Source organism: Mustela lutreola, chromosome 8 (genome assembly GCF_030435805.1).
Source record: "Mustela lutreola isolate mMusLut2 chromosome 8, mMusLut2.pri, whole genome shotgun sequence".
NCBI lineage: Eukaryota > Metazoa > Chordata > Mammalia > Carnivora > Mustelidae > Mustela > Mustela lutreola.
In genome coordinates, this window is record NC_081297.1 from 74,737,874 (window position 1) to 74,752,486 (window position 14,613).

The following is a 14,613-nucleotide window of genomic DNA, read 5'->3' on the forward strand; positions in this document are numbered from 1 at the left end:
AAGTTTCATGAATCTGTTAAACTACCTAAACGTTTTATTTCTTAATTGAGTTGAGAAGAATTTGACACATGAATTGACAGTTTTCTGAGGATACAGCCTGATGCTCTGATAATTCTAGGGATGGTTAGGTGGTGTCACATTTCTATTTTTAAAGAAAATCTCTGAAAAGAAGTTTAAGTACTTGTGAGTTACGGGTATATTTTGAGTGATGTTAGTTTTTAGTGGTTACCATTGAAACTTCGAAGTGTACTTAATACGTCAAAATACAAATGTGAAACAAAACCAAACATGTTCTCAATTCTGTCATGTCTCCATGTTATTCTTTGTAAGATTTTTTATTTCAAGGTGTTATAATTACTACAATTTTATTACTTTCTTCTCTCTCTCTCTCTCTTTTAGTTGGCACTTGGCAATGTAATAAGTGCACTGGGAGATAAGAGCAAGAGGGCCACCCATGTTCCCTATAGAGATTCTAAGCTGACAAGACTGCTACAGGATTCCCTTGGGGGTAATAGGTATGCATAAGTGATTATCCTCCATATTCCTGAGCTTCACTTAATTAATTTTAAAGTAAATTTATAAAGTGATTTATAAGAACTGTTTTTATTATAAAGCCAATTAATAGAATGAGGAATAATGATTTTTAAGTACCTAAAAAGTGTGAGTCCTTTTGTATGTGATTATTTCACAAAATCCTTAATAACATCCCCTATGTAGGTGTTATGTTGTTATTTTACAGATAAGGTATTTGAAATCCAGAGAGGTTAAGTAATTTATTCAAAGTCACTTAGCTTGTAAGTGAATTTCATAGCATATACTTTTTCTACTATATCATAATTTCTGCTTTGAGTACTTAGCACATGGCAGATGTGTAATAAAATTCTGTTGAAAACTAAATGCTGTCTTCTAAGTAATTACAAAGTAACTAAATATTGATTTTTTTTTTTACAAAGTCTCCTAATTTTTTTAAAAAAGATTTTTGTTTATTTATTTCAGACAGAGAGAGTGAGTGTGTGTTTGTGTGTGTGTGCATGCATGGGTAGGGGCAGGAAGGGGCAGAGGGAGAGGGAGAAGCAGGCTCCCTGCTGAGTAAGGAGCCCGATGAGGGGCTCTATCCCATGACCTTGGCATTATGACCTCAGCTAAAGGCAGATGCTTAATCAACTGAACCACCCAGGTACCCCAAAGTCTCCTAAAAGTTAACATTTTTTCATGTGGAAATACTTTTAAAAAAAATGTCAATTGAGTGAAACACAGGATGTTTGCTGTTTATTAACTTTGCCAATATCACTAATATTCCTCTTTTTCCATACTTTGCATCATTCTGATATATTTCATCAGCTAACCTCATTATTTTGGTAATAACATTCCTTTTGGTAAACATCAGTATGTTGGTTTTATAAGAGGAAATATTTGTGGCATTTAAATTCAATCAATGTAATGCAACAAGTTATAGACAATTACAGTGAATCTAATTTATACTGTTTTCAAAGTTCTGATGCATTTATTGGAAAGTTTATTAGATGCTATAAAATGATCTGATAATCACACTTATAGATTTCCTTTTTGAGGAACTATAATTCAAAGAATTTTGATAATTTTGTTAATAATATTAATCTGGTCTTAGTATAATGAGACCAATTTTTGTTTTTTAAGCCAAATATAAATTTTTCAAGTTTGCTGAATTGTAGTCCTTTCCTATATTTATTTCTTAACTATAAAATAAAGCAGAGATGATAAATGTCCTCCCCTTACAAGTTTTAATACTTTTGAGTACTTTAATGCTTCTCAGTTTTCTTGCCTTATAAACAATCTAAGATATTAGCACTGTGGGTCTTGAATTCCTCCGGAGTTTCAGACTGGCTACAGCTAAGTACAGATAGGCTATAGTCTCAGGTGTTTCTCACCTATTTCCTTACTGAGCAGTAGCTCTTCAGCAGAAAAAACCTTTTCTAATCTCATCCTAAAATGATATTAGAGCCTGAGCAGAGAGCCTGATGTGGGGCTTGATCCCAGGACCCTGAGATAATGACCTGAGCTGAAGTACTGACTGAGCCACCCAGGCACCTCTTCATGAATTAATTTTAACTTTCTGACCTCTAATAAGTAAATATTACGTATTTGTGACACAAATCACAATTACTAATAATCTACTAGATTCCAATATTGTGTTACACAAAGTGTATTGATGCATAAAACTTGATGATCCTTATCCTCTAGGAGTTTAGGGTCTAAGAGTTTGGGTCTATAAAATTTTAATATAATAATAATAATAAAAATAAAGAATCAACAAAAAAGAGATACATGAAGGATTTGAGGAAAAGAAAGAGTAGGCAAATTGATGGTTGAATTCTTGGACCAGATGATACCTGTGTTGAATTTTGACTAATACTATGAGGAAATAGAGATGAATAAGCATTATTAAGAGATGAAGATGGATGGAATGGGACTCCTTTTAAAAGGGTTACTATGAGTGCTGTGTTGAGATTATTGGGGGAAGGTGGCAGTGGAAGCAGACGAGGAGGCTACAGACCAAAATTGATAGGCATGAATTTTCTATGAGGGTGGATAAATTAGCTCCTTAATTGTAGTTCTTATATATTTTCCAGTTAGTGTTTAAGTGCTACTTAACAATCGTCATGTCTGTTTCATTGACAGACAGAATAGCTGGGCATACTAAGCATTTCACTATCCTGTTCTTTGGTTGGCAGAACAATTCATCATGACAATAAAATACTATTTTCCATTTTTTTTTCTTATGTAATCTGGCCAAAAATTTAGGAATTTTGACCACTCAATCACAAATGAGGTTATATGTTGTAAAACATGTTTATTTACTAGATATTCTTCTTGTTCAGATGATAGGATTTATTTAAATTTCTTGGCTGACATAAAAAGTCAGGATACAAATGGGGCACCTGGGTGGCTCATTCAGTTAAGCGTCAGCGTTCTGCTCATGTCATGATCCCAGGATCCTGGGATTGAGCCTGTCAGGCTCCTTGCTTGGCAGAGAGTCTGCTTCTCCCTTTTCCACCGCCTGCCACTCCCCCTGCTTATACTCTCTCTCTCTCTCTGTGTCAAACAAATAAAATCTTTTAAAAAAAAATCAGGATACAAGTAATTAAATAAAAAGAAAAAACCCTAAAATCCTGAAATATTAAGGAGATATGAAAAAGGAGGTATGAAAAATGATTTTTGAATATAATTTGTCATTATTATGGATAGATTAAATTTTAGAATTGTTTGCATTGCTTCAGAAATATTTTGTAGAGGTGAGAAGACAGCACCTGTGGTTTCTCAAAATATTGTGAGTAAAAGGATAACATAATTTCATTTCCCCCAATTTCACCTATGTAAAAATCTTTTTCCTTCAGAGAGTCTCAAAGCATGTAGACTTTTAAATTTGCTTTTATTTTTAAGTTAGTGGTATCAGTCTTTTAGTAATTTGAAGATAAGATACTTTTTAAAAGGTAGGATATAAAAAATGCTTATTTCAGTGTTTTACTTGCTTTTTCCTGTGAACCTAATTATGCTTTTTAACTTTCAGCCAAACAATCATGATAGCATGTGTTAGCCCTTCAGACAGAGATTTTATGGAAACCTTAAATACCCTGAAATATGCCAATCGAGCTAGAAATATCAAGAACAAGGTGATGGTCAATCAGGACAGAGCTAGTCAGCAAATCAATGCCCTTCGTAGTGAGATCACACGGCTTCAGATGGAGCTCATGGAATATAAAACAGTGAGTGAATCGGTTTGACTTTGCATTTTGTGGTGCAACTTGTGAAGACAGTGATGTCTTGTAGTAGCTTAGACATTTGTGTCTCCAGAGTCTCTCATCTGTCAAAATAGTAGCTTCCTTCCTTTTGGAGATAGAATTCTCTAGTTTTCCTTGTGGGTAACCTGACCAATCTCGTGTTTCAAAAGCCTTCTTTAGTCCCTTTCTTTAGTGACAAATGCACAGAGGGATGTAGTAGAGGAAAGAAGATCTTTTTTGCCTTGAGGCTACTAAAACAAAAATGCTCTTTGTTGTAGATGTGTTGTATCCTTAAATAAAACTCTTGTATATTTAAGGCCCCTTAACAAATATGGAAATATTTTCCTTTCCTAGGGTAAAAGAATAATTGATGAGGAGGGTGTGGAAAGCATCAATGACATGTTTCATGAGAATGCTATGCTACAGACTGAAAATAATAACCTGCGTGTAAGAATTAAAGCCATGCAAGAGACAGTTGATGCATTGAGGACCAGAATCACACAGCTTGTTAGCGATCAGGCCAACCAGGTTCTTGCCAGAGCAGGTATGTCTGTGAGGTGGATGAGTGGGGGATTAACTCCTGGAGGGCAGAAAACATTCTTTGTGGTCATTAATTACCTGGAATATTTCAAGTAGAAATATCAGTCTGTGTATATACAGTCTGTAATTTTAAGTTAAGTACTTAATTTATAAATAATACATTCTTGAAGAAATAAAATGTGCCCTTTGCTTCTGTAATATTATTTTATTGTCTGCTTATATAACGAAGGGTAGGAAGTCTGCTGTATGACTTGGGTTTTAAAACATTATTGTTTTATTTCCATTACTTTTTTTCTCTGATTCTGTCTTGAAGTTTTAATTTAAAGAAAATTCTTAATTTCATATTTTATCTTGCAGGTGAAGGGAATGAGGAGATCAGCAATATGATTCACAGTTATATCAAAGAAATCGAAGATCTCAGGTGCAATTCATGTTCTTTAATATGTAATGCACGTGTTTTGGGTTTTGTATATAGCGATACTGCTGTTTGTTGAGTTTACTGTTAGTAACTATTCTTGGTGATATTTCAGTCCTTTGGTGAGTTTTACTCTAGGGAAATAGGTACTTGCCTTTCTCATAATGTCACATCCTGAACTATTTTTCTCCCTTCTCTTCCTATTTTATCTTCCTATATTATCCTCCTGCCCTAGTTACTATACCGCTCATTGGGAGCTTACCTAACCTGATGTACATGACCAGCGTAATTGATATCTATGAGGTTACTTTTGTGCCTTCCCTCCCTGTGCCTCTCCACCATCTGAGAATGGTCAACATCAATAAGTCATTTCTAATTTTTTTTTAAGATTTAGTTAATACTTTGGAGGAGAAGGGCAAAGGGAAAGGGAGAGAGAGTGAATCTCAAGCAGACCTTTCTACTGAGTGGGTAGCCCCATGAAGAGTTTGATCATCACCTGAGCCAAAATCAAGAGTTGGACACAATCAACTGAGCAATCCAGACACCGCAAATTCTTTCTAATTTTTAAAATGTCACATTACTCCTGTTCATTTCTACTTCTCTAGCTGTTCTTTATGTGTGACTCACTGCATCCCTAACAATTTTCCTCGTACGTACAGAGGCTCCTTCCACATTCACATACAACATACTACAGATGCTCACTGTATGTCAAACACTGTGCTGTGGACTCCGCAAGTATGACATAAGGAGTTCTTAGTCTAGGTGGGGTGACTTACATGTATTCACAGGTAGGAAATGGAATGACAGAACTTATTTAAAAGAACACCCACACCTGGTGTGGGAATGTGGAGGAGACCACTGAACCCAGACTGGGGTAACACATATTAGAAAACAGGTTAGGGACAGAATTTATTTCTTTATTTTCAGGTTCTGCGGTCCGCCCTGATGGCTGAGCTACTTTCTCTTGAAGTAAAACTATAGTCAGTTCCATGGGGGAGCATCTGAGTAGCTCAGATCTCATTTTTGCTACCTGTTTGCAGAAAATAACCAAGTGTGAGATCGTCTTTCATAGCCACCCCAACACTTCTCCATCTTGTATTTGTGCTTTTCCTTTCTCCTTTGAGGTGTTTTAGAGATCCCCAGAGATGACTATTGTTTCCATTATTTCTGCTTCTACAAGGCACACTGGTTCCCTTAAATGTTTCAAGAAGTGAAAACAAATAAGACATTTGGATAGAGTTACTCAAATAACTGTTACCTTTTTTGTGTATATATAAGCTTTGCCTTTTTGGTGGAGACTTCTGGGACATGGGGTCCTGGTTCTGATCAGCAGCCAGTCTGGACTTAACAGTTTCTATCCTGTGTTGGCAGTGGTCTTTCCTATCTGCTGCCAAACACTTATGATTTGACCTTACTCCATAGATCCTAATTACCATTCCTTAAGACATAACTGGTATATCTATTTTTGAATTCTTAAAGATTGTCTTCCTCCTTCTGGACTGCTTCTCTTTATCTCTTTTATTTCTTTGGCACTAGTCAATTATTTTTTAAAAGATTTTATTTATTTATTTGACAGACAGAGATCACGAGCAGGCAGAGAGGCAGGCAGAGAGAGAGGGGGGAAGCAGGCTCCCTGCTGAGCAGAGAGCCCGATGCGGGGCTCGATTCCAGGACCCTGAGATCATGACCTGAGCTGAAGGCAGAGGCTTACCCCACTGAGCCACCCAGGCACCCTGGCACTAGTCAATTTTTAAGGCTCATTCTAAATTCGGTTCTTATGCTTTATTTCTTCTAAGACCATATCTAAGCCTGATCTCACTATAAGACAAATGGCTTGGCTAGTGTCATTATTTTCTACAAAACAGAATCATTTTTACTCCTTATAATGGCTAAACAGAACATCTAAATCTTTCTTTTTCAAGTTCTTAATCTAATACCATTCTTTAATCCATTTAGAAAATAGAGGGGCGCCTGAGTGGCTCAATGGGTTAAAGCCTCTGCCCTCGGCTCAGGTCATGATCCCAGGATCCTGGGATCGAACCCCACGTTGGGCTCTCTGCTCCGTGGGGAGCCTGCATCCTCCTCTCTCTGCCTGCTTCTCTGCCTACTTGTGATCTCTGTCTGTCAAATACATAAATAAAATCTTAAAAAAAAAAAGAAAATAGAGGTGACTCTTGGGCCCTGAATTCCAAAACTTTTTTGATGGTTTTTTCGTTAGGTGTGCCCCACTTCTGAGGGTATTGTTATAGAATCTCAAGACTGTAATTTACAATATAAAAATAATGTATATATGGAATGAGTGTAAATGAGCTTTGAATTTAAATTGGATTACCTCAATTGAAATTAAATTTTCTACTTATTAATAAGTGTTTGACCTTGGGCAAGATTCTTAACATCTCTGAGCTTTAGTTTGTTCATGTCTAAGAATGAGGTAATACTTGATAGTCTCAAGGAGTTATTATGGGGCTCAATGAAAGAATAAGATGTCACAGCGTAATGTGGTATTATTAGGTCCACGTTCTGATATAGTTTTTTTTCTCTACTAAATCCTACTCCAATCCATATTTCTATCAAAACTTCATCTTTGGAAGGCATTTATTTGTGGCTCTTTTAACATAATGCACATTTATATTGATTTATTGCCACTTGGGACTGTTTAAACTTGAGTTTTATTCTAATTGTAAAATAGTACTAGCTTCCTTTTAATAAATCTACATAACCCATTAGTTGTTGTAAAATAATAGTGGACACTAATTAGTTAATTAATTCTTGTTTTTTTAGGTGCAGCTTAAAATTTTCATAGAAATTTTTGAAAAGATAGGAAAGTATAAAAAAAAAGTCATCCATATTGCTGCTATTGCTAGCACCAATGTTAATATTTTAATATAAATATACCTCTTCAATGTTTATTCAATGCATACTTTAGCAATTGATATGGATATATATATTACTTTACTATCTTTTCTTTGAAATGTGACAAGATATTATGAGCATTTTTAAATGTTATTAGGTATTTTTCTAACATAATTTTTGCAGATCCCATGTGATACTATCTCATAGTTGTAACTGTTTCATTTAACTAATCACTCACTGCTTGATAATTATATCATTTCCAACTTTTTGCAAAGAATAGTTATTATTCATTAGATATATTATCAGTCTGATGAATTTTAAATTTGTTATATCATTGATCCTCATAACAATCATAGGGAAATGTATATTTTCCTCTCATTCTACTGAGGAAAGAGTAGAGGCTTGTAAAGACTAATAACCCAAGATCAAGTGAGTGGCAGAGCTAAGATGCAAGCCTTCAGTCTGCTCCTTCCCAGGGAAGTTGGTATTCTTCCCCTAATGACTCACTGGTTGGTCTCCTGTTAAATGAAATGCAGGCGGCAGGGTGGATTGGTGAGTGGGAAGAGAAAGAGAGCCTTTAAAAAAGCCCAAAAAGCAATTTCTGCTAATGTATCTTCAGCTTTGTGGAGCTGATCCCTAAAGGTTTCAGCTTTTATCAGCACCAGCATTGAAGAACATGGAATATACCCCTTATGAAATTCAAACTTAAATCAGGTAATAAAAAAAGAACTTATCTGGTTATTATATAAATGAACCAGTACGAAACAGGTCATTATTGATAGCTAGTTTATTATATTTTTGTTTATTCTTGACATTCATTATTATGTACCCAGGCTATATTGAAAATATAGAAAAATGTGAAAAATGTGAATTTTGACTTTGAGGGTTTTTAGAAAAGATTTTATTTATGACAGAAAGAGAGATCACAAGTAGGCAGAGAGGCCAGCGGGGGTGAGGGGGGCGGGAAGCAGACTCCCCACTGAGCAGAGAGTCTGATGCGGGGGTCCTGATCCCAGGACCCTGAGATCATGATGTGAGCTGAAGGCAGAGGCTTAACCGAGGCGCTCCTGACTTTGAGTTTTTATAGTTAACCTGTGTTTTTATACTTAAGTTATGCTCTTGTTGAACAAAATGACAGCATTATATTCAGAAGTTTCTTTAAAATAATTTTGAAATAATTTAACCTGGAAGTTTGTACACAGCTATTTAAACATTTCAAATTACTCTAATTGTTATTCTGCTTACATATGATACCAGACATATAATAAAATAATTTCATTAAAGAGTATATAAGACCCTGACTTGAAACATATATTCACTGACTTATATACACTGTTTCTAGCTGATTCCAACAGTGTCATAAATAATTTTGATAGTGAAAACAAAACAAAACAGAGCTGACTGCATCTTCTCAAGCTTATAAGGTGCAAATTAATCTAGCATCTTTCTCTGAAATACTTGGACATATGGCAGAAATTCTGTGCAATATAGTTTTGAGACAGATCTAATAAGGTAGTACTTTCTCCTTATGGCCCTGTCTCAATCACCCTTCTGCCAGATTGATCTTGGAAATCTATTATATTGAAGTAGGTAATTGTGTTCTTGATGATTTTAAATCAAGTAGAAATAAAAGGACTAGCCTAGGGGACTCTGAATCCCTTTTTGTTTCAAGAGTCCCCTCTTTCAGAATCTTGTCATTCTATGTTTTTTGCACATTACTGACAGTACATACATTTTCCTCCTGTCATTATTAGGCCTGCTTGAGCAAACAAAAGAATGTTTTCAATTATTAAACTCAGGTTTCCTTGGAGATACCATCTTTTCCCACGCCATGCTTGGGAGCCAGATGTCTTTTGGCCAGTTAGGGGCAAGTTTAACTAACTATTCCTTATAAAGATTTGGAAATGCTATTATAGCATGATGAATGAAGCACTGAAAGAAAGGGGACCATGCTGCTTGTAGATTTTAAGTTTAAATGATGGGTTTGCAAAGCAACATCAGTAATGCCTACTGGCCAGAATGCAACTAATCTAATTACCCATTGGCACTTCTGAGCACTAAAATTGTGATTTCAAATTTATAATTATTTAATCAGAGAATTTAAAAAATCCTAAACATTAATGATTGTGAGCCTGTTTATTTAACAACAACAACAACAACAACAATCCTACCTTGTAGCAACATTGAGATACATTTTGAATAACCTTTTGGCATACGAAACAATATATTTAAAATGTTCCCTATTTACTGCTAGAGTAGTCAGACTGTAGAGACAGAAAGTATCATGGTGGTTGCTAGGAGGGAGATGAGTTCATATTTAATGGGTGCAGAATTTTAGTAGGAGAAAATGAAAAATTTCTGGAGGTGGACGGTGGCTGTGGTTACACAATAGTCTGGATCTACATTGTGGTGCCGAGTTAATATGCTTAAAAATGGTTAGGGTGGTAAATTGTATGCTATAAATTATTTGCTGTAATAAAAAATGTTTCCTGTTTAAACATATTTTTATTCACTAGGGCAAAGTTATTAGAAAGTGAAGCAGTGAATGAGAACCTTCGAAAAAACCTGACAAGAGCCACAGCAAGATCACCGTATTTCAGTGGATCATCAGCTTTTTCTCCTACTATACTGTCCTCAGACAAAGAGACCATTGAAATTATAGATCTAGCTAAGAAAGACTTAGAGAAGCTGAAAAGGAAAGAAAAGAAGAAGAAAAAAAGGTAGTGTTATGAAGTCACTGCTATATGAATCCTTGTTTTTCTTTCTTTGCAGGATATCTTAACTTGCAATTACAGTGAGTATACATAGTTTCACGGTATATTAAAAAGGAAAATGCCATTTAAATTAGCTGAAAATTATAATGATATATGTTTACTGGTTTATCTCTACTAGTATATAGGAAAAATAAGTTAATTGTAATAATGTGGTAGATTTTATTTAGACTATGACAAGGTAAAATTAGTATTTGAAATTATTTTACTATTTTTCAAATAGCTGCTTTTGCATTCCATTCATCTTTTCTGCAAAGCTTGCTCTACCATTACAACTCACTGTTTTCATTTCTTTCCCATTTTCTAATGCAATTAAGTAGTCTCATGAATATAATCTGATTCCTGTCTAGATTAGTTTAACTAAAGGCTAAACTAATCCATCAGACTGTCATTTAATGTCATTTGGTCTCTTCAGTATTTTCTGCAGGGCTTCCAATTTGATTATGTCAGAGTTATTTATGTTATTTTAGGCTTTTTGAATCAACAAGGAGTTATTCAGCTTTTCACCACTGTTCTAGGCTTTCTTTTTCTTGCATCCTGATAATATCTTCTTCTAAAATCAACTGGGTGCCAAGAAGAAGAAAATAAAAATTTGACCACTTTTAATGTGTGAGTGGTTAAATATTCACAAATTCTTTACATGTCTACCTACTGATTCTGTGGTGCAGTCACAATAGTTACTAAATATATTTTGAACATGCCAGTCAAATTAATTTTAAGCGTTTTGGCTAGATATTCAAAAGGGGGCACAGCTGTCAAATGGTTTGTTGCAGGAAGCTTGCTTTATAGAATTATTATTGACATTTAGTCTACCTGCTGCTTTGCTCAGTTTATTTAGAAGTTTATGTAGGCAACCAGGCATTTCTTCCTTGAACAGTCCAGTTGACTTATGTAACTGGAGGTTTAAATTTTTCAAGTTAATTCTGCTGTGTGTCCTTGAGTTAAGAAGGAATGATCAGAATAATTAAAACAAGGAGTTACACATTTATGGTTAGGAGGCATTGCAACTGAAATTGCATTCTTAAGATACTAGTGTCTTAATAGGTGATTTTCATGGATGGCTGATTATGGCAGCAGTAAGATATGTAATGATTAGCTTTTATGCAGAGTAGTTAACATTGAAACAGTGGTCACAGAATTATATGTGATCCAACATACTGCTTGAATGAAAATGAGACTTTTGCACATGACTTAACTATTCTCTTATAATATTAGTTTTGTAGTTGGTCAAAATACCAAGCAGTGTGACTTGTTTTTAAAGGTCTTGGTTTTGTTCATGAATAGTAAGTATAAGAAAGGGTATATTTCTCAAGGTCATGAAGTGATTCTGCTGTTTCATTTTGAGGTAAATTTAGAGATGTTATCATAATCACCTGTTTGGCCTGAATAATGAATAAAGGGTAACCTAGAATGTTTTGACATTTTTTTTTTTAAGATTCTATTTATTTATTTGACACACAGAGATCACAAGTAGGCAGAGAAGCAGGCAGAGAGAGGAGGATGCAGGCTCCCTGCTGAGCAGAGAGCCAGATGTGGGGATGCAGGGATCGATCCCATGACCTGGGGATCATGACCTGAGCCAAAGGCAGAGGCTTTAATCCAGGCGCCCCTGTTTTGACATTTTTATAGTGAGCTTAGGTATCCTAAAATAATACTTCTGATGGAGGTTATTTTTGTGACAATGCAGGGAGAGAAGCATTTTGTTTGGTAAATGGTACTAAAGGGAAAATATATTATTATTAACATTTGTCCCTGGTGCTTTTTTAAAGTAAAAAATTAAATAGCTGTCATTTCAAAGTGAAAAATTGACTATTTCAGTGATTATGTTGGATGTAATAATTGTTATGAAAGGGGCGCCTGGGTGGCTCAGTTCAGCTCAGGTCATGATCGTGGAGTCCCAGGATCGAGTCCCACATCAGGCTCCCAGCTCCATGGGAAGTCTGCTTCTCCCTCTGACCTCCTCACTTATGTTCTCTCTCACTGTCTCTCTCTCAAATAAATAAATAAAATCTTAAAAAAAAATAATTGTTATGATAAAAAATAATAGATGTTAATGCTAGGAAGACCTTACTAAACAACTGTATTTAAACATAAGAACCCAAGTGAAAAAAGTTATTTTTTAAGAAAAAAATGATATGAAATAATGAAGAAAAAACCAAACTAGATAAATTTAGAGATATTACCTTAGCCATCTTGAAAAAAGTCAGTGATAGTCTAAAATGAGAAAAATTAATGCTTCCTAAAAATTAATAATCATATACAATACTTTAAATCATACTTTCTTAGCATTTTCACCTACATGCTATATCATGTCTTTGTAGAATTGAAACCTATATAATATAGTGTGAACCTGGAAAAAAAATTTGTTTGGTGCCATAAACTGCACGAAAGCCTTTAGAACCAGTTTATGAGTTATACTCCATACATATTCCATATGTAAATTTGTAGAATTTAATACAATTTTTCTTACCGCATTCTAGTCAAACCTTGTTATGGATTTAAACATGAGAACCAATACTGTTCCACTCAGCTTGATTAAAGCATTTCTTTAATCATTGTCAACTTTTTGCTGTAGATCCTAATAACTTTCAGACTGGATGTAATGTAAATTCCTATTTTAAAAATGTAAGTAAGCTGTCATGTTAGCCAAAGGGTTTGCTACCGGTTGAAGCAAACAGATAACAAAGAGTTCCACAAGTATTTTGAGTAACTGCAGTTTGTCTGTTCTTCCCCTGGAACTCTTTGGAGGCAAGAGCTCCTGTTTAGGTACATTGATTCTTGTTGAGTTGTTTTATAGCCCTTGTTTTTATTTATTTTATTCATCAGAGAGGGCATTGCAAAATTTGGGTTTTGCCTCAACCTTACATACACAGTAAATTCATTTAAAAAATTCTTCGGAAAAAAGATAAGAAAAAATTGTCTCTGGAAAATATTACAAATATATATTGTCCAGGTTTCCCAACTGACTCATATGAAATGATTTTTTTTTTCTCTCATTTTGTAGTGTGGTAAGAGCAATTCAAAAGGGAAGAGGAAAAGGAAAAAAGGGAAAAGAAACTCTTTCCTTTCATGGGTGTAACCAGCCTTCAGGGAGAAGTGTGAATTTCTGCCTTAGGCATCCTTTTCATTCCGTCTTTTGACCCCCTATGTCCTTATGCCTGTTATGGTCCATTCCTCCCCTGGGAGGTCAGTTCTCATGTAATTCACCCTATTCCAAAGTATTCCTGATTTCAAAATCATCTACTTCCCTTTTTTTTTCTCTCTTTAAATTCAAATTTGGGACTAAAACCATCTATGGCTTAAGGAATCCATGCTATATATATCCACATTATAACTTAAAACCAATAACCCTCCTTTCTAAGGATGTTTGTAATTTTGAAAGAGGAAGCATTAATTCAAATACTGATCAACAGCACCCTTATGAAGGAAAAAAAAAATCAAGTTATGGAGGAAAGATATTTACCTACTTATGGCTGAGAGTTTCCAAGATGAATCTGGGGTTTCACTTTTGGGTTCAGATTTCCTAAGCTGTCCTCATTCTCATAGTTGCTTGCATTCCTCTCTACTAAAGCCACAAATTAGAAGCTCCATTTCTTTTAATTTACTTTGTTTTGTGTTTGTTAGTTTTTGGCTGTAGTGGTTACGAGGCCTCTAACAAAGTAAGCGTTGGTAGCAAGAGTATCAAGTGGGTCATTTTTATGTTAGAAACTGCTTTTATGTTCAAGAAGGGCATTCATAATTACATGAAAGTTGAAACTTTTTCTGCATCAGAGTCTTTATCAGAGCTGCAAAAATTAGTTAATGTGTGGGGGTTTAAGGTTTATTCTTCTTCTTGTCTGTGCTTATTTTCTACTGAGTTGTAAAATCATCCATAGTTTTAGATAGGAAAATAGGGGAGTATAACAAAATAAAGTGGAATAATTGAAGAGGCCATATTACCTTTTTTTTAGTAACAGAAATATTAAAATTGTTGGCAAGATTTGTCATTCTCTCTCCTCTGTATAGGAGAGGCATCCTTTCTCCATGTAATGGAACTAAATGGAATGAAAACTTTAAGTTATGGGAAAGTATCAGGTTATTAGTGTTTTTTTTTTTTCCCTGCCATCACTGTCTTTGAACTACTTGTTGCAATGTTGTTTAGAGAAACAACTGAAAATTCATCTAACGCTTATCTGCTTATTAGCTTATATCATCCATATGTTTTTGTTTTTCTTTTAAAGATTTTATTTATTTATTTGACAGACAGAAATCACAAGTAGGCAGAGAGGCAGGCAGA

At 34.7% G+C, this 14,613-nt stretch overlaps 1 protein-coding gene across 8 annotated transcripts in view; it reads left to right on the top strand.

Moving 5' to 3' along the window:
• The window catches only part of KIF21A (kinesin family member 21A), a 151,199-nt gene that overhangs the window by 84,467 nt on the left and 52,119 nt on the right, over positions 1-14,613 (top strand). For all 8 annotated transcript variants that reach the window (XM_059185649.1, XM_059185652.1, XM_059185656.1 and 5 more), the window contains exons 7-11: positions 400-515; positions 3,548-3,743; positions 4,113-4,302; positions 4,656-4,719; positions 10,083-10,286. In XM_059185649.1, coding sequence (XP_059041632.1) covers positions 400-515; positions 3,548-3,743; positions 4,113-4,302; positions 4,656-4,719; positions 10,083-10,286 — 770 coding nt within the window. The remainder of the gene's footprint in view (positions 1-399; positions 516-3,547; positions 3,744-4,112; positions 4,303-4,655; positions 4,720-10,082; positions 10,287-14,613) is intronic.